At 43.8% G+C, this 20159-nt stretch overlaps 1 protein-coding gene across 2 annotated transcripts in view; it reads left to right on the top strand.

Annotated features, from left to right (window-relative positions):
- CARM1 (coactivator associated arginine methyltransferase 1) overlaps positions 1-19795 on the top strand; it is a 39799-nt gene extending 20004 nt beyond the window's left edge. The window contains exons 6-16 of one of the 2 annotated variants that reach the window (XM_033173917.1): positions 742-919; positions 5188-5278; positions 5604-5685; positions 6480-6565; positions 8709-8798; positions 10046-10183; positions 11869-11958; positions 13761-13873; positions 15644-15721; positions 17859-17927; positions 18780-19795. In XM_033173917.1, coding sequence (XP_033029808.1) covers positions 742-919; positions 5188-5278; positions 5604-5685; positions 6480-6565; positions 8709-8798; positions 10046-10183; positions 11869-11958; positions 13761-13873; positions 15644-15721; positions 17859-17927; positions 18780-18916 — 1152 coding nt within the window. In that variant the 3' untranslated portion in view covers positions 18917-19795. The remainder of the gene's footprint in view (positions 1-741; positions 920-5187; positions 5279-5603; positions 5686-6479; positions 6566-8708; positions 8799-10045; positions 10184-11868; positions 11959-13760; positions 13874-15643; positions 15722-17858; positions 17928-18779) is intronic. The other variant, XM_033173918.1, reaches the window with a different exon arrangement.
- The last annotated feature ends 364 nt before the right edge of the window (positions 19796-20159 follow it).

The following is a 20159-nucleotide window of genomic DNA, read 5'->3' as shown; positions in this document are numbered from 1 at the left end:
GAATTTCATTAGCGCGAGCAGTTTCTGAGCTCTGGTTGCCTAAGATTTCAGAGTAAAACTGCAGAGTGGAAGGAAAGGAGAACCTTTTTCTGCCTCCCCACTTCCAGCTACTCCCTGAAGACTAGAGAAGAGACCTTCTTAAGAATATTAGGGGAAGGACTAGACCATATGAAAAGTGAACATAATATTTTAGTTGCAGTTCATTCATTTTCAGCTTTGTATTCTTGTTATTAAAAAGTGTGCCTAGACATTCTGTTGCTGCACCCATAACCTAGGTTTAAGGTGCCATTTAGCTCCTAGCTTTTATATCTCTGTTTCTAACACTGCACGCTGTGGCAGCTATCTGGAACTGCAGCACCGCCTTCGCTGCTGGTCCAAAAGATCGTACTGCAGCTATCAGTCCAGCAGGGAGCAGATGACAAAAAGAGTCAACAAAGCAGCTGATTCTGGCTTGACATCTCAGTGTGATGAATTCATTGCTTAAGTTCAAGATGAACTGCTTAGCCACCTGCTGAACTTGTTTCCATGTCCCCAGTCCTGACATTGACATAAGCAGCAGCCCTGAGTTATCTGTCTACCTGTCTGGGATAATATTGTTTTTGGTGTACTGTTAGAGAAGCCCTTAAAAGTATCCACCCCTTTCTCACAACAGATATCTAAGGACCAAACAGGTGGGGATTTCTGTGAGTTTTCTTTGATTGGTCTCTTTCTGATTTCCTCCCATGATTTCCTCCTGAACAGGTTTTAGTAAAGAGTAATAACCTCACTGACCGGATCGTGGTCATTCCTGGGAAGGTAGAGGAGGTCTCACTTCCAGAACAGGTGGACATCATTATCTCTGAGCCAATGGGGTACATGCTTTTCAATGAACGTATGCTGGAGAGCTATCTGCATGCCAAGAAGTATTTAAAGCCCAGTGGTAAGTGACTTCCTTTTGCGCCCATGGTGCAGTGATGGGGTTTGGTTGGGCAGAAGAGCTTTTGTCAAGGCTTCTTCTGACACACTAAGCCAAAATGGCACTGGGTTACTCAATAAGCAAGTGGTGTTTCAAGTACCTGCAGAATAATATTTTAATATGAAGGGAGTGCATTTTAATATGGCAATCATCTTGCAGGCTGCAGGAGGTGACCCTACTCTGTTTTGCTCAATGCGATTCTCCTCTGTCTGCCTTAGATGCTGGTGAAGGAAGAGTTGGGGACGACCTGGTTTCCTGTTCATGGTTTATACGGGTTCACTCACCTTTTGATGCTAGTATAAAGTAGAGGTGGGCCAAAGAGTGAAGGATTAGGAAACCATGCGAAGCTTCTGTATGCCAGTGTTTATAGCAGGTGCTAGGATCAAAAAGCCTTTGGTTTAAGAGAAAGCTGTTCCAAATTCACTCCTGCAGCAGAAAGCATGAAAATTGGCAGGTTAAGGCACCTGCCTCAATTTCTGCGGTTTGTAAGCACTAAACATGTTCTGCCATCTTGCATGTGGTGCTCACTTACAGCATAGGCTTCATGCACTCAAGTCTTTTCTGTTAGTCTTTCAGCCCTGATTCTCTTGTTTTGCAGGCTGGGGCAGCAGTGAATCTGGCGTCAGTGGTGTTAAGTCAATATTTAATAAGATACATACCGTAGTTGTTTAAGGGCAGGACAGAATTCTGCAAAATAAATTTTGCGTGCAAAGCCTCAAATCCCTTAATTCTTACAACCGGTCCCTTGCAAAGCTTATCTTACGAAAACTTGATCCTTTGTTGTAATTTCTAAGCCTTTTAACGTTCCGACAGCATAGTGTGCATCCAGTCTTGTGCATTGCAGGGTGGAGGGATGTTGAAGCCCTACCCTTCCTGTAATGTAGTGGATTGGCTTTAGTGGACTGCAGGGAGTACAGCAAGGTGCACATTGAGACCTGAAACTTCTCTACAGTGTGTGTGTATGGGACGGAGTGTGTGCGTGTGGGGGGAGGGAGTTTCCCCCCAATCCATCTTGAGGAAGAGGAATTTGGTTTGGATGATGCCTAATGGCACACATCCACCAAGCCCAATTTCCTCCACTTTGCCCCACCAGACTAAAGGGAAGCAAGCGGCAGGCTCCACTATGCCGATGCAGCTCTTCCCTCTCCAAGCAGGCTTCAGTAGCACAACGGAGCGTTCACTAGGTAAGTCGCCCACAATTCTCTCTTCATTGAGTAAAGTGGAAACGTTTTAACTTGGCAAGTTTGATCCTACACAATGGATTTTTCGAAACCAACAAGGGGCGCCCCCTAGCAACGTAAACATGCATTGGGGGAAGTCTTTCAACTTCCAAAAACAACAACATCTAAGTAGCCAGAAGCAAAGGGCCTTCATTTCTGTATTCAAATTTCTAAACTGCTCGAACTCACCCTTTTACATCTGGTGTTTTTAACATTCAACTAACTTGTACACCTGAGTTTAAAAAAGAACCCCGCCCCCCAATAAGACATATCATAAATCAATCCTACAAGGAACTTGTGGGACCTGCAAGAAGGTGTTGCAGTATATTACTCTTCCCTTTTTTGATCCTGAGGGCCTTGTGGAATGGGGGGCTGGAGCCAGTGATAAGTGGGGCTTGGATCCAATCTTCCCTAAAGCAGGCGCAGCTTTCCCTTCTCTTGTGCACTATCTCTCACCTCCCCCCCCCCCCCAATCTCAGAGCATCAGGGTGGGAGGAGGGAGGTTTAAACCTTTCCTCCCAGCATGTTGAGATCCCATTGTGTGAGGAGTTTTCCATTTGGTGTGCTTCCTCAAGCAGCTGGGCAGTGGAGCAGGAGTGCAGTGTGCAAGGCGATCTCAGTATTCCTATTGTGTGCCTTCCCCCCCTCCCCCCACTCCCTCACTGACTTACACTCGAAGCAGCAAAGCAGCATGCCTAGCAAAGTGCTCTTTGGCACCAGTCAACTGCTGGGCAGTGAAGAGGGAGCCTCTGGGCTGCAGGCTACATGGGTTTCCCATATGTGCCCTAGAGCAGCTGTTCCCAATTGGTGGTCCATACCGTGGACCCCAGGGGGTCCGTGTAACCCACCCAGGGAGTCCATGGCACCATTCAAAAAACAAAAACTACCATAGAGATAGGAAATTTTTCAAAAACTTGGCTTTTGAAAAACGGGGGAGCCACAATTGGGAACTACTGCCCTAGATCAAGCATGGGCAGACTTTGGGTTTGACAGATCTACTTTGTGGGATTTTTACTTGATTCCCAAAGTTGGTCCATTCCAGCTAGATACAAAATACATGCTGTTAGAATTGAACAACAAGATTAATCTGAGCACATTCAGATCCTGGGAATTTGTTGTTGTTGTTGTTGTTAAAATTTCTATACCACCCTTCATCTGAGGATCACAGGGACTCTTAGAATATAAAAACACAAAAATACATAACCTAGTGACAAACAAAAACAATACCACCCCCCTCTCCAGTACCTGAACTAAACTGACCTCTTGGTAATTTAGCACAAAAGTTACTCCAGTTTAGCGTTCTTCATTTTGGCCACTGGTAAGGTAAAACAACTATGATCCAGGAACACTTGCTAATCTATTGCAAATCACCCAGCGATCTTCTGCCCACCCCTGCCCTCAAACGCTGCAGTTTAGGGTCCAGCCAGCCTGAAGTAGGAGCCTCCTAGTGTTGGTTCTCTATAGCACTATAGAGGGGTTAGGTTTATGGCTAGCTTCCTGTTCTAAACCTGAGCGTCTGAGTTGTATTAGCTGGGGTGGCAGTGGCTCTGGAGAGAGTGAAAGGGAAAAGACTTTCTCCATCCCTTCCTTCTGAAATGTCCCCATATAGACAGGGAGAGGAGTTCCGTTAACCACATAGCACCAATGGGTGCTCCCTGCTCCCAATGCTACCTCTGTCCAGTGAGCTTCAGCAGGCCAGTTTCCTCTCTCTTTCCTCTGCCTTCCATTTTCCTCCCTTTTTACTCAGTTGACATCCTAACATTCTGTGTTTCAGCTGTTTCCAATCCACCAGCCATTTTCTCCCCTCCTTTCCCCCCCGGTGGGCACCATAACTGTTCTCAGTCATAGACTGCATTGATAAGCACTCAGCCTGCCCCATTTCTAGTTCAAAATGGCAAAATCTGGGTTATTTACATAGTGGGGGCAACAGCATGTCATGGTCCTTCTACCTTGCTCCCCCAAAAGCAACAAAGACAAGAGTTCTTGTTGCTGTTCAGTGCAAATCTGGAAGTTTACTTTTCAGATAATGAGTTACTATTTTCTTACCTCTAAGCCATTGGTCCCGGAGGCTCACAGGTGCTTGTTGTGCACTTTGACTTAAATTTTTTTTTTTTTTAATTTACAAATTAAGTCGTTCAGATGTATTGTATCCACTGCCTTTTTCTTGGGTGACCCCATTTTGCTTCCAGACTGATCTGCACTCAACCAGCCAATTTTGCTACGGGAAGGAATTGCAAAATTTTCATGCTTTATAATAGTAGAACAATTTAAAGTGGTCACGCCTTGATTTATAGAGACGCTCCCTCTATTGGTTCTATAATTAGCAAGGCATCATTGCTGGTGTTCATCAGAAGCTTGGTGGAGGCCAAAGGATGATGCTGACAATGGAAGCATTCCCCATAAAAATCAGTTTTAAAGAGGAGAAGCTATGTGGAAAGTGAATAATAAATGCACCGCGAAGAACAACTGCCGTCATTTGAAACAGACGCATCTTCAGTGGGTTCCTGGTGGGGTGATACAATGGGGCAGTGGTCAGGATTGAACTCACTCAATTCTGTGGGAAGGTTTTGACTGTGGTGCTGTTGATTTCCTTCAAATGCTTGTGGCAGTGACTCAAGGTGCAGCAGAGTGTTAAGGAAATTAGTTATCTGAAGGCATTCATGGTGCCAGTGTAAATAAATCAAGATTTGATTAAATAAATAAAGAACAGATTTATTATTAATGACAGTTTTGTTTTGTAAATCTCACTCTACTTTTACCTGCTGCTCCTATATCTTTTAACTTGTTTTTATTTTACTGTCTTCCCAGTTTCTTTTTCTTTTTAACCTGATCAATCGTAGCTGCCATTCTGTCTGATTTTTAACCTGTTCGTTAATTTTTTTCCAGACCCCCCCCCTCCAAATCCTGAAGTTATCCACCTTGGGGTTTTTCTTTGTTAAAATTGGAAGGGGACCATAAGTATATTTCTGTAAATAAATAAATAAACTATGTCCATCTTCCATTCAATTTCAGGAAATATGTTTCCAACCATTGGGGATGTCCACTTAGCACCATTCACAGATGAGCAGCTCTACATGGAACAATTCACAAAAGCTAACTTTTGGTAAGCCACTTTTCCTAGGAAGCAATGCTCTCAGCCCAGTTCCACAACTGCTGCAGTTTATCCGACAGAAAACTAGCTGCTCATGTAACAAACTGCAGTGTTGATCTGTGCCAGACAGACTCAGGTTTGGGTAAACCTTAGCAGTCTGATCTTTCCTAGTCTTCTAGATAGCAATGAAGAACCTCCATGGTCCTCTGCAGTGTAACTGCTATCTTTCCAGTATAGGTTCTTTGGGAGGAGACTAATATTTGAAACCTCACATTGGTGCATCCTTGGATACCCAGACCCTCCCAAGTCACCCAGCCTGCTGTGTTTTGTCTTGCAGGTATCAGCCATCCTTCCATGGGGTAGACTTGTCAGCACTTCGGGGTGCAGCAGTAGATGAATATTTCAGGCAGCCTGTTGTGGTAAGTCTGTCCTATAAAACTTGACATTCTTCCTGATGGTGGGAGCATGGTGAGGGGAAAGGATGAAATGTGATTGAAAGCTGTCTCTAGTCCTCGGAGCCTTCCTAAGGGAGCTTTTGTCAGAAGAAATGGAGGGGAGGGGGATTTTCCAGCTTTTGGTGTCTAATCACCAAAGCCTGTGTGTGTTCATTAGAGACTAATACCATGTGCTAGCTTGGTTACTTGCTCACAAGTAGCACAACCAGTAATCAGCCCAGTTGATGAGAACCCACAAGCTTCTAGCCTCCTTGATGGCTTGAACACCTGTTATACTTTACTTTTAAAAACCATAGTGCACCTGACCCGAACATTTTTCTTATAGGGAGCCATCAGTTTTATGCCTTTGCTATTAGACACATTTACACAAAGATGGGATTGGGTGGCCTGTAACTTCTCCCAGGTCTGACTTCTTCAAATGGAGCAAGTAAACACCAGGGAACTGGTATTGCCATCTGAAGGAAGTACTGAGCACTGGAGAGGTAGAGTGTCTTGGTTCATGCCACTGTTTTGCGTGGAACAGGGCAAGGCTGGCAACCATGATGCTCACCTCCGCTTCCCTCTTAGGGTGGCAGGGAAGAAAGGCATTGTTCTGTTGTATGGCATAATATTCACAAACATCTTCTGGTCCTCAGAGTAAGTTAGTAGTCTGTTGTCTGTCTTCTTTACATTTGTCTGGGAGTGGAAGTGGGTGGAGAGGAGCTCAGACTTGTAGTTTTCCAACCAGAGGTTTTCATTTATGTGCTTTTCTTCCCAAGGACACCTTTGATATCAGGATTCTAATGGCCAAATCTGTTAAATACACAGTGAACTTCTTAGACGCCAAAGAAGCGGATTTGCACAGGTATGTTATCCCCTTTATAGGAGACCAGAGGGATAATCCAGTTTGGCTCCCAACTGTCTGTTACACAGGGGTGGGAGAAGCCAAAGTTATACTGTTTCTGTCCTTAAAAAAGAAAAGGAAGAAAAGAAATTGTGTCTGCAGTACATGCCAGTGTATGTCTTCATGATTGTATTGTTACTGTTGTGTGGCAGAGCCAGATGAAAGTAGCCTGGCAGTCTTTTCTGAGCTATATTTTGGTCCTGCATAGGAGCCCAGTCTTCTTCCCTTGACCATTTAACCAATTATGGTTTGCTAGAAACAGTCTGGTGGCTTGATGCATGCTTTGCTTGCAGGAGACCTCAGACTCAGGGGTCAGGATAAACAAAAATGGGCTGAGTTGGTACAAGAGAGTTCCAAGCTCAAGAGGGCCAACGTTTAAGAACTGTTTGTGTTGACTTCCTGTTCTTTGTGTTTTCTGCCATCCGTCATGCTGCTTGTTGAGGTTTCAGGCCATGTCTGCTGAGGCGATTTATGGTTCATTCAAAAAATTGCAACCCGTTTTTGAGGGCACACTGTCCAACGAAGGGTATTTTAAGTAAGGTTTTAAAATAAAATAACAACAGTTTAACCATTAACTTAAAACCAGCAGCAACTAAAATTCTTCTAGCATAGTAAATACAGGTGAAACATGCCACACAATATCATGGAATATCATGAAAAAATCCATTTATGTAAGCAATCCATTTTCATTAGCTACTGGAGTTTAATATATGAGATAGACTCATGACATGCAAAGCGAGATATGTCAAGCCTTTGTTTGTTATAATTGTGATGATTATGGCATACAGCTGATGAAAACCCCAAAGTTGAAATTGTTAATTTGGGGTTCTCATCAGCTGTACACCATAATCATCACAATTATAACAAATAAAGGCTTGACATATCTCGCTTTGCACGTCATGAGTCTATCTCATATATTAGTTTCACCTTTTAAGTTGAATTACTGAAAGAAATGAACCTTTCCATAATATTCTAATTTTTCGAGTTTCACCTGTAAATCAGACACAGATTAGAATAAAAACCTCTTCAGAGTTTTCCCAAAAATCAGCAGTGACAAAGCCATATATATTTCTCTGGGAGTTTCAAACATGGAGAACGCTCAGTCTCTGGTTTCCAACAGTCTAACCATTCTTACAAGTTGGTTAGAGAGCAGCGCCTCTGGTCTTAATTCTGGGACTGGCTCATGGGGAGTCTCTTGTTTTGCCACTTCCTATACAAAAATACAAAGTCAAAAAACCTTCCTCAAACCAATGGAATCTTGTCTTAACTATTTCCCACCCATATCCAGGTTGGGCTTGTTTCCAGAAGAAGGCTGTTGAGCAATGACAAGATACAATTGTCTAGTGTAGAATGACTATGCATAGTACTTGCATGTCTCAAGTCTGTATCAGTGAGGTGGCTCTTATTTTTTGACCTTCTGAAAATGTGAACATCCAGAATTTATTTTCAGGTTAGAATGAAAAAAGCAAAACAAAAAACAGTACCCTTAAGAAAGCAGCCACAAGCTATTGATTAGTGCAGCTGGAGAAAGGGGGAGCCACAGCCTGATAAAACTCAACTTAAAGGAAGATCTTAGATGGCCTCTATATGAGACAGAGGCAGTCTCAGATCTCCATCTACATACATACATACATGCACATGCATGCGGGTGGTGCTGTGGTCTAAACCACTGAGCCTCTTGGGCTTGCTGATCAGAAGGTCGGCAGTTTGAATCCCTGCGACAGGGTGAGCTCCCTTTGCTCTGTCCCAACTCCGGCCAACCTAGCAGTTCAAAAGCACACCAGTGCAAGTAGATAAATAGGTACCACTGTGGTGGGAAGGTAAACAGTGTTTCCGTGCACTCTGGCTTCCATCACAGTGTTCCGTTGTGCCAGAAGCGGTTTAGTCATGCTGGCCACATAACTTGGAAAGCTGTCTGTGGACAAATGCCAGCTCCCTCTGCCTGAAAAGCGAGATGAGCACCACAACCCCATAGTCGCCTTTGACTGGACTTAACCGCCCAGGGGTCCTTTACCTTTACCTTTTACTGTGTGCTGACTAAGAAGAAACCATGTGACTGCGAGGGAGAGGGTGAATTCATGCGGCATCTCCTCTTGTTTTGCAGGATAGAAATCCCGTTCAAATTCCACATGCTGCATTCAGGTCTAGTCCATGGGTTGGCTTTCTGGTTTGATGTAGCCTTCATCGGTTCAATGTAAGTGGTGGCAAAAGTGCTCTTTCCTCCCATCAGAACTTGGATTTTATAAAACAGATAACTGATTATCACTCCTACACTGCAGTAAACGGGCAAGTTCAAATTAAATTATCTTTTGACTTGTGTCCTTCAGTAGATGAATGTAAATATGTTTGTTTAACTTGGCAGCAGGGGGACGTATTTAGAAAAAAACAACCCTCGGGATAGTAAATGGAAGCTTGCATTTCTTCCCAACGCTAGATTTGCTCTTGGCTGCACAGTTTGATAGAGCGAATGCTTGCTTGCCAATTCTGATTTTGTTTCTTTATTTAATTCCAAGACCAATTAAGGTACTGGTTGGTTTTAAAGCTCTTAATTTTTAAAACCCTGGCTATCTTGGGAGAATGCTGCCTCCCTTTTGAGATTATCTAATGAGGTCCTATTGCAGAGACTACCTTTTATGGATGCCGTATTAGTTTCAAAACATAGCCAAATTGTTTCTGTAATTGTCTCAAAGCATTAGAAAGAACTCCCTTGGTATATCTGCTTGTCTTGCTGTGTCACTGTTTTGCAAGCAGACTAAGGTGGCCCTGTTTTGTTGGGTGTTTTGGAGGAGATACTCTCTTATTACACTGTTTTTATAGTATTTTAGCTGTGTTTACTTTGTGTGTTTTGTGATTGAATTTTATAGTGCTTTGAAAATTGTTGTTCTCAACAACCACTAGTCAACAAAAGTGACTGTAATGATTAGAAGGAAAGCATATCTTCAGTTTCCTGTTACTGCTAACATAACAGAACCAAAATATCCTAAAAAAGTAACAAGTCTTCTATTAATTGTGGCCTTTTTAATTAAAGTTGGCCCTCACTCATTAATCAAGTGAAGCTTCAGCTGGTTAAAATTTAATCAATTTAAAATTGATTTAAGCACTAATAAAAGTTGACTAAAAGGACTGTACTGTAACACTAACCATTAAAAGCAAGATCAAGCAGGAAAGTCTTGACAGGTGCTTCCAAAATGAGCACCTGCCACCAAACTGAACTTTCAAGAGGGGCTGACTTGAGGAGGAAAAACAGGAGCCTTGGTTTCTCTGTGGAGAGTGAAAACAGATTGGTATATGGCAAGCCAGACCTGAGTGCAGCTACTTTGCAGCTGGGGATATGCTGACAGTTGGGAAACAGAGCAATCTGAGAGGGGTAGGATGTGGATTTGTGAAAACTCGAAGTCCTTGTATCTAAACATGATTCCCTTGCCTCTCTCCTTCCACTAGAATGACTGTTTGGCTTTCAACTGCTCCGACAGAGCCTCTCACCCACTGGTACCAAGTTCGGTGCCTCTTTCAGTCTCCACTTTTTGCTAAGGCTGGTGACACCCTCTCAGGGACATGCCTGCTCATCGCAAACAAGAGGTAAGCTGAGCCACATGGAAAAACAATCCCTCTTGCAGCTAGGTCAGATTCTGCAGTGGCAGTGTCATCTAGGGTGTTGTGTGCTGGACTTTAACCAGAGAAAGATGAGTTCAAAGCTATGTGCCAGGCTGATTAAGTTGTTACCAGGGTGGGAAAAAATTGAAGATTTAAAAAATAATTTTTAAAAAATATATAAATTGGATTTTTAAAATAAAATGCTTTTGGAGGAAAAATATTTCTAAAGCTGGTTTTCTATTTAAGCTACATTATAGTCCAAAGGCCATTCATCAGGAAATAAGGATTTGTTTTAAGTTTTTTGTGTGTGCTAAAACTCATTCTTGATTTTTTTTAAATGTTTAACTACATCAGTTAACAAACATGGATACATATGCTATAATGTTATTGTTTTAGTTAAATAAATTGTTTAAATTGTTATTAAGGAAATGGTTATTATTCTCTTTCTAATAAAGCACAGCAGAAAAATTGTCCAAATATAAACAGTTAACATATTAAACCTTACAATAATTTCATAATTATCTGTCTATGTATTTATACTAGTATAACCAAATTAATGATTTTTGATATAACTGTAAAAACTACTATGAAAATTTTTTATTCCAAAAACGAATCCTTCATCTGGTTGTAAATATTAAGATTTACCAGCAAGAATGAGTCTTTCTGTAAAAAAAATATGATATAAATCAAGTCTTACTGACTAGTGATTTAAACCATTCTTTAAATCGATTTGATTTAAATCACATTCACTCTGGTGGTTACCTTCTCATCAATAAATAGGGATAATAGTTACTTTCCCGACAGGAAGGTGCAACTTAGTTCTGGGCTTGTGTAACTTGAATCCAAGCTCAGCCTTCTTGACTGCTAGCTGTTTTTTTTGCACTTCAGAAAGGTCTTGTGAGCAACATTTGCCTGTCTTCCCTTTGCACAGCCCACTTCGGTCACAGCTGTCTTTTTGGTGTTTCGCTCTGCTTCGTAGAACCCAGCAATATGAGCAAGCCCATTGCACTCCTGACATTTTGGGATTTGCCCCAACTTCTCCTGTGACTCACACTATGAAATAGCCTGAGTTTTAGGCCTTGCCATTGCGAAGACTTCTGAAAGTATAGAATCAGGGAGGCCTGCAGTTAAGATGAAGAGGCTTATGGATCCAATCATGCTGGTGGCTGCCCCCGAATTATCCTTTTTGGTGATGGCCCCCCAAGTTCTGAAATCACTTCTGTGTGATATATCCAGGAAACAGGCCCTCTTAAATGAGCTATTAAGACATTTCTCTTCAGACAAACTGCTGCTAAGATGTTGTTTTTATTGTTGGCAATGTTTTATCATTGTCACTATAATTTTACTTACACTGTAATATTTTAGCTCTAACCCGCTTAAGGAACAACTGTTGAAAAGTAGGCTAAAGATCAGTAAATGAAGATATCCCTCGTCCAGGTAGAACTGGTAGAGCAGAAGGTGAGCTGGCTTTGTTTGAGCTTTGAAGCTTTCTGCAACACTTGGGAAGTGTACGTTGCCGGACTTCTTGCCGGTGTCTCCATCTCCTTTCCCAGTAAGCAAGATTCTCTCACCCTCCTGTAGAGTCCTGATCTCCATTAGAAATAGCCCTGCTGAATTGTCAGAAGGGACTGGGGAGTGTTTTACCAGTATCTCTTCCCCTTCTCTTTCAGGCAAAGTTACGACATCAGTATTGTTGCTCAAGTTGATCAGACAGGCTCCAAGTCCAGCAACCTCCTTGACCTGAAAAACCCATTTTTCAGGTATGTCACAAGGTTTTTTCCCCACCTCTATAATAAAGTTTTTTGTTTTTTTTAAAAGGTGTGCTTGTGTGAGTGAGGATGCAGTGTGTTTGAGGAACTGCTTTTCAGGGAACTACTTCTGCCTAACTCAAAAGCAAGTCTTCACTGGGCAGACTGGGAGGGGAAGCAAGCTAACTCTCCCTGATTGAATTGTTTTGCTTTCACAACCTGTGTTGGGAGGGACCGGGGGGTGGGTTGGAAAGACACACAGCAATTTCAGGCAAAGGGGGTAGGAAAGGAGCAGAAATGCATTCCTTTCTTACCAGTATAATCAGATAGCTTTTTGCTGGCGAGAGGAAAGCAAGGGGACAGAAAGATGCATATTCCTTCCTATTCCTCCTTTATCTTCTGAGGTGAGCCCTCCAATAGTATGAATAAATGTGAACCACTAGAATGTGGGCCCTTTCAGCAGGACTAAGAACATAAGAAGCACCCCTGGATTACTCCACATATCATCTCACCCAGTATCTGGGTTTCCCTCAGTGCCCAGCCAGATTTTGAATAACTTGCCATCTTCCACAAACCAGGCTACTTCACTGCTCACACTTCGGGAATCTAAGCATGAGTCAATTTAGGTGCTTCTTCGATGAGAAGGAGGGAGGCATCTCCTCATTTGGGTCCTGGTTTGTTGTAATTCAGATTCTACTGCCTTAAAATATTCACATCTAGTTAGTCCTTGCTTTTATTTCCAACAACATCTTGCTAATTTATGTTGTTATCTACCTTGAGTGGGTGAGGAAAGGTTAGTGTGTAGATATTTAAATACACTTGCTCCTGGCCAGTGACTGCTGGAGCCCTAGAAATCCAGCGGCATAGTTGCCTCTCTGCATCTTGCATTTTGGACAGAGGAGCCCTTGCTTTCTCCTGGTTTAGTTTGAGAGGGTGGGTAAGCTGTGGCCTTGCTGATGATGTTGAACTACAACTCCTATAATCCCTGATCACTGACCCACAGTGTTGTGGGATGATGGGATGGCACTTTGTGGGCTGTCCTTGGATTAAAGTGTGGCAGAGGAATTCTGGCACCAACTTCTTACCGACAATAGCTTTTTGGAGAGACAGTATTGTAGGGAGGGTTTGGGGTTTTTTATGTGTCCTGCCATGTGTGTGTTCAAATTTTCAAAGTGCTTCAAGCTCTACCCTGCAAGAAAGTGAAAGTAGCAGGAACAGCACTGCTGCAATAGGCAACTGAACATTTTGGCATGATTGTCATGGCTATCTATTGGGCAGTGCTCAATACGTGTGGTGCTCAATACGTGTGTGTGTGTGTGTGTGTGTGTGTGTGTGTGTGTGTTAGAGATATTCTGTATTTTACTACTTGAAAATCAGTTCTGTATCTGCATAAACATTCAGGTAAGCTATCCCCCTGCCTCCTCTTTTTAAAGATAAAAGCAGAATTTTGCTTTGGTGTGTGTTCTTCTCTTAAACCAAAGGTGGATGTTTTTTTAAAAAAATCCTAGAATGCATTTGAATGCACGTGGAAATGTCATATACTTTCTTCAGTGGTCTCTTGGCCCCACAGTATTAGCTTCTCTTTCTATGCAAGTTTGTGTAACCCACTTCATGGATTCCACAAAAGCTTATGCCGCAATGAATTTATTGTGCTTTTAAGTTGCCACAAGACTCTCCTGCTCCTCTGGATGATGGTTGGAAATGGCCCACTATGTCTAGAATGATGAGCCACTGGGGTGCTTTGATCTCCAGTGTATTGACGTTGGTGCTGGTGTTTGTGTGTGTGAGTGAGGGTGTGTGTGTCTGCCTTCCAGGTACACAGGTACAACTCCTTCACCCCCGCCAGGCTCGCACTACACCTCTCCTTCAGAGAACATGTGGAACACAGGTGGCGCCTACAACATGAGCACAGGGATGGCTGTTGCTGGTACTGTACCTTCTTCACTGTCACTCCTGGGCAAAGCTGATGGGTCATCTATGTTCCTCAGTCATTTGGGGTCTGGACAGTCAGGACATCAGCCAGGAGTGCTGGATGCCACAGGGCTCGAGCTTTGCCTTCAATTTGAAGGTTCACTGAATGGTTTTGGCTGTAAAGCTTTCTCATACAGTAACATGAGGGCCTGCGGCAAGCAATCTGGTTTTGTTTGCAGCCATATCTTCATCCAGTCCTGGTGGTTCTGCAGCAGAGCATAGGAACATCTTGGACCCATGTAATTGAAATTGAGCAGTCTGCAGAGGCAAGCATAACAAGTGGGAGGATTTTCTAGCTAATGTCACAGAGTTTAGATATTGAGTAGCTATGGGGTGATGAAGAGCAAATTTTCTCCTCCAAGGGCGAGCCCTATTGACACTGTGTCCATAGCATTAATCAAGCAAATCATTTGCAACTAGAACAGTATTCTTGGGATGTGGCAACTGCCTTTCTCTCTCTCTGTAGAGATAGCATATGTGTGATGCAGAATATCATACTTCTATATAATCACTATCCTTTTGGGGTGTTCGTGCCGCTGCCCTTATCTTTCTGCTGGTGGTTATGCAGTAGATCATTGTGTGGCATGTACACCTAAAGTCTGTTGGAGATTACCTCAGAGCAGAAAGAAGCTGGCTTCCTTGCCCCGAGCTCACACATGAAGATGCTCGTACTTATACAGCAGACATGAATTTTCCTTCTCCAGTTGACCGTTTTGATGTTGACTACTATTCCCCTTTGCTGACTGGAGCACTGAGACCGAGGAGTACCTGTTGCACTGGTGCTGTCGACATTTTTCTGTTCATGTTTCTTGCTGTCACCTGCAGACAGCTGCCTGTAACCCCTTCAGCAGCTTGCTCAGTGTTGTGTCTCATTCTGCTGAGCACCTAATGTTGTAACCTTTTAGCACTGGTAAAGCTAAGCAGATGTGGATGAGAGATTGCTGGGAGCCCTGTGTCAGCTGCTTTTTTTCAAGGAAGAGTGGACTTGGAGTGTGATTAATATAAATCTCCTATTGTCCCAGGGGGTACAGCAGCCTGGTCTATATTTGATCTCTACCCAGCTCCTGTTGGGAGAAAATTTCCCTTTCCACCAACATTTCTCCTGTTGGGCTCCTCTCTGGTGGCCACTGCTGTTCACCCCCTTTGTACCTGTCTGAGTTGAGTTGGCCAACACCTTTGTCCCCACTCCCAGGCACAGCAAGTGCTGTAGCCTCCATCAGTTGCTGAGATGGTTCCAACAAGGCTGCCAGCCTTCCTCGGCAGAGAAAATCCAGATTCCATCCACTTCTGATCAGCTAGTTCTCAAGCAGCAACTCCTTCTTCCTCCAAAGGCAATTTTGGCAAGGCATCTCTTTCTCAGGCAACCCAGCCAGACATATAGAAGGGAAGAGTACCATGGAGTGGAGTGAGCAAGCCCCTCTCTTACTTTTCCTGTAAAAACCAGATTACAGCCCAGTTTCACTGCAGCGTTTGCCCAGGAGAGCTTCTGCATGGAAAACCCTATCCCTGCCTGGAACAGCCTGCCCCCTTTTGAAAATCAGCTTATGGGAGGAGGGGCGGTGCAGTGTGTGTGGCCTGGAGAGCCTCATGCGTCTGTAACACTTACCATGTAATGGCCTCTCCTGCCACAACAGTGCTGGGCAGGATGCTTGAAGGTCTAGGTGTGTGTGTCTTGGTTAGTGCCTTCCTCGTTTCTCACCCTCTTCCCTTCTACCCCGTGCTGCAGGGATGCCCACAGCCTATGATCTCAGCAGCGTGATTGCTGGTGGCACCAATGTTGGCCACAACAACCTTATTCCTCTAGGTGAGTTTATCTGCAATGTGGAGCAGATTATATCTAAATGGGAGGATCCTAGGAAACATGAGAGTCAGTGGCTGAGATGAAGGCCCCAGGTCTCAGATCTCCTGAGCATCTGATCTTTTGGGTTTTACTCCTGGCTCAGAGGTCATGAGGAGATCCTTCGCCCTACTTCATCCAAGTACTGGGCTTGCGAATGCCCAACAGGCTATACGTGCCTTTGGTCACAGAATTATCTTCCTGCTCATTGTCCTTGAGTTTACCATGTGCACTAAGCCCAATTGTGGGAGAAGAGTGTCCCTGCTGGTTCTAAGAAGTTGGGTTGAATAATTGGAATTTTGGGTTCAGTTCCAGTTCATTTGTATTTCTTTGGTTCAGACACTTAAGTTTTACAAAATGGTTTTAAATAGAGCTCATAAGACTATCATAACATTTGCTTACAGTATAATTCCTATGAAGAGTACGCTTGACATTTAACATTATTATTTGTTCTTAAAACTGTTGCCTGCACTGCTATCCCTCAGAACTCATCAGTCATGTTTGATTCCTGATGGAACAGAAAGGTGCCCTCTCTTGTGTTGGGTTATTGAACTATGCAAGGTTCCAAAAGCAGAAGCAACAAGCGAGATTCAGTAGAGTCCATACCTGATATTCTTCAGGTCTAGTCTGTGCTGTCGTGCGTTTGGGGGCCTGTGCAGAGCCAGTTTCAGGAACAAGTTAGAGAAGAGAACTAGCTTGAGAATTGGGGCCTGCTCCTTGTCCCCTTGAAAAGACGCTAACAAGGGATGCGCAGCAGAGGGTGAGGTGGGAACTTTGCAACTGCCACATAGATGTCAAGTGTAAATCACAAAGAAAAGGCACATGCCACTGCAGGCAGGCAGTTTGTGTGACTGAACTGATAGCAGTTGTGATCTCTGTGCATTCATACATGCATAACTGGCAAGCTGACATCCCTGAAGGTGGGTGTCAATGTTCTTATAAAAACAGAATGCAGAACAGCCTTCCCACAGTTGACTCCTGGGGTCATTGATGAGATGGTCATGATGCAGTCCACTGTGGGATCCCTTGCTTTTGAGCATCAGGAAACCCATTATCAGTAGATAGTAGGCTTTACCCTCCCTGCAGTCTTGGCTCTGAGTACTGTACTTTGTTTTCTCATAGTAATGAATGGCAAACTATTACCTTTATGGGCAAACACACCAATTGGCATATTCTGGACACCACTGGGTGGGACAGATAAAAACTACTCCATGCCCCTTTTGGCAAACGTGTTTACTCCCATCTGTAAGCCCATCCTGGCTTGTTTCTTGGTCACCCTGAATATGAAGGAACTAAGGAAGTTATGAGAAGATGTGAGCTGGCTTAGCTAAACAAGTGATGCCATTATACTTAAGCAATAGGCATGCACCTGCCCCAGGAAGCTCACACAATAAATGGTGATGGAAGGGGGAGAATGAATGAGAATAAATTTCAGTCACAGCCGTTTCATCATTGGAATATGAAACATTGGAAATTTAGCCATGCACACTTTATTTAAATTTCTGTTTTTTTGCCCTGAGAGAAGTGGTTTGGGGTCAAAGTAAATGCAGAACAACCTATCTTAGAATCTCCCTTCCTGTCTCTCTTGGCCTACTTCTCTAGACCTGAAGTAGGTGAATTACAGGCTTTTCACCACTTCAGCCCTAGAGAGGTTGGCCAAGAGAGACAGAAGCAGGATTCTGGGATTGGCACGTCTGCATTTACTTTGTACCTAGTTAAGCTACTTCTCTCAGACCTCAATAATTGAGATACTCATTTTGAACTGGTTATGGTTTGGGGTGGCTCAAGTGGAGTCCAAGGCATCTTAGGCTCGGGTAGTTCTGCGTCATGAATCAAAATGCCTTTGAATTTTAGATCATACTTGTTTGGAGGTCCAGGTGTTTTATTTCTGCTGAGTAGTTAGCAGCCAGAGGCAGAGCGGGAGAAGCAGTCAGAGTGTGGGATTCACTATGTGTACAGCCTGTTTTTCAGATGCTGTTGGGAATGGTCCATCTGTGGTGCATGCTTACAGCTTGGGAGGTGGGGGTTAAGGTAAAGTGAAGTAGCCTAGCGTAGATTGAACATGTCTGTGTTTTTCCTCCTCCCTTTTCTTCTTCCTGAGCAGCCAACACTGGGATTGTCAATCACACCCATTCCCGGATGGGATCCATCATGAGTACAGGGATTGTTCAAGGTAAACCTGGTCTGGGCTTTCTTGGGAGTTGAGGGGAAAGGATGTGTGTGCCTCTGTTGAGCCTTTTCCTCTTTGGGGGTTTGAGCTGGCCACAAAGGGATCAGGTGCTTCATTGGGAACGAGAAAGGTCAAAGGCTGCCATGTTAATTGCAGAATGTAGTCAAACCTCTGTTGTCGAACATAATCCGTTCCGGAAGACAGTTCGACTTCCAAAACATTCGACAACCGAGGCACGGCTTCCGATCGGTTGCAAGAGCTTCTTGCACTCAAGCAGAAGCCATGTTGGATGTTTGGGTTTCTGAAAAATGTTCGAAAACCAGAGAATTTACTTCCGGGTTTTCAGCATTCGGGAACAGAAGTTTCACTGTAGTATTATCACCCCATATCCCCAAAATGCCGGTGATGTGAACGCTAAACATTTATAGCATCCCATTTTGGCATCAAATTACTTTGCTTCATGATGGGTGAATTAATAGCTGAATTGGGTAGGTGAAGAGATTGACTTGGCTTATTGTGACAGAGGTTTCCCTAAACAAGCATTCACCATCTCAGATGCATGGACCGAGAAGCTAGTGGGCTATATCATGACAGCTTCAGTCTCCTATCAACTTCAGAGTGTGGTTGCCCAAGGTGGTTGAATTTCAACCATGTATGCAGATAACACCCAAAAGTGAGGAGAATCTTAATTTATATTGAAACCTGTCAGTTCAGAGTTGCTTTAGCTTCCTCATAGAGGTTCCCAGTATATATATAAAGTTAGTGGTCTAGTGCTCAGGATTTTTATTTCTGCTAGAAACCTGACTTGATTCCTTACATATGAGACTTCTGAACTCTTTTCTTTCTTTCCTGCAGGTTCATCTAGTGGTCAAAGTGGAGGAACATCAAGTGCTCACTATCCTGTCAACAGTCAGTTCACTATGGGAGGCCCAGCCATTTCCATGGCATCTCCCATGTCCATCACAACCAACACAATGCATTATGGGAGCTAAGAGACCCTCACCCCTGATCCTCTGAACTGACAGCACCAGGAAACCAAATGAAGAAGAAAAAATTCCGCCCTGCCCACCTGCCTTCTGCACCTCAGTTTGGCAATTGCTTCTCTGGATTTCTTCTACCCCATGTCTCCTCCCCTCCCCACCCCACCCCCCAAAAAATTAGGCTTGCCAGAGATGTTCTGACCCTTGTACAATAGAAGACACCCCCCACTCGTTCTTTGATAGCAGACTTGTACACTTTTTTATGAAATGTTGGAAACTTCAACTTGCTCAACCATGACTGAGTTCCTGCGCTCACTGTGTCTTACAACCAATCATGTCGCTAGTGGTTATCATTCTTCAACTCTTCCATGACTGATCAGCATTAGGCACAGGTTGTAGAGCAAAGCTGCAACAGGGCTTCTCAGCAGTACTGTGGACAGCCCAGCGGCAGTGCTAGTAACCTGAGCCTTCATCCTTGCTCCCAGTGTTTTGAACGAAGGGCCTGCAGCTGGCTGTAGAGTGGGCACAGGCGAAAATCCAGCTGCACATCCTTCCATCTACGCATTGGTTTCTTTCACCCAACCCAACCTCTGGGTTCGTTGCTTTGCTAAGACTTAGGAGGAGGAAGTATTTCCTGTCACGAGGGAAAAGCAAAGGCCGACAAGCCCTCATGGCTGGCTTTGTGAGGAGTTCCGGCAACTTACTGCTGTAGATCTTGGGCTTCCGGAAGAACATCTGAGATGAGATGGACTGTTGTGCCACGAGTATCTTATCAGCCGGTCTGATGATTGCCTGTCTCGGGGGGGAATCTCGATGTAGCATCAAAGGGTTAAAAAAATTTAAAACATGAATGTACCAAAAAGAAAAAAAAGGTTGCTGGCTGAAAGTGAACAGTTTGTGTATCAGTTTCCTGTTGCTCAGCTCATCTTGATGGCTATGCCCAGTTCTGGCTCCATTTCCACCCTGTTTTCTAGGCTGTTGCAGCTGCTGTGTCTAGTCCATTTTCTCTTCAGCTGGGCAGGCAGTGGGTACTGGGTGCCAAGTGGCTTAGTATATAGACTTGCCTGCTCCCTGCAGTAGCCACCAGGGACTCTTAGAGTAGATGGTTCTGGCATCTGTTATGGAAGCCCCTTTGTAGTCTTTGTATGTGTAACCTGTAACCATTTATGGTATTTTCTTTCTTTTTTTCCTTTCAGAGCCACCAGTTGGCATGTTCGAAAGGAATTGGCAGGGACCCGTTTTATGGAGGGGGGGG

Source organism: Lacerta agilis, chromosome 16, assembly GCF_009819535.1.
Source record: "Lacerta agilis isolate rLacAgi1 chromosome 16, rLacAgi1.pri, whole genome shotgun sequence".
NCBI classification, from domain to species: domain Eukaryota; kingdom Metazoa; phylum Chordata; class Lepidosauria; order Squamata; family Lacertidae; genus Lacerta; species Lacerta agilis.
The sequence above is the reverse complement of the archived record's forward strand: the minus strand, read 5'-3'. Positions and strand labels throughout refer to the sequence as shown.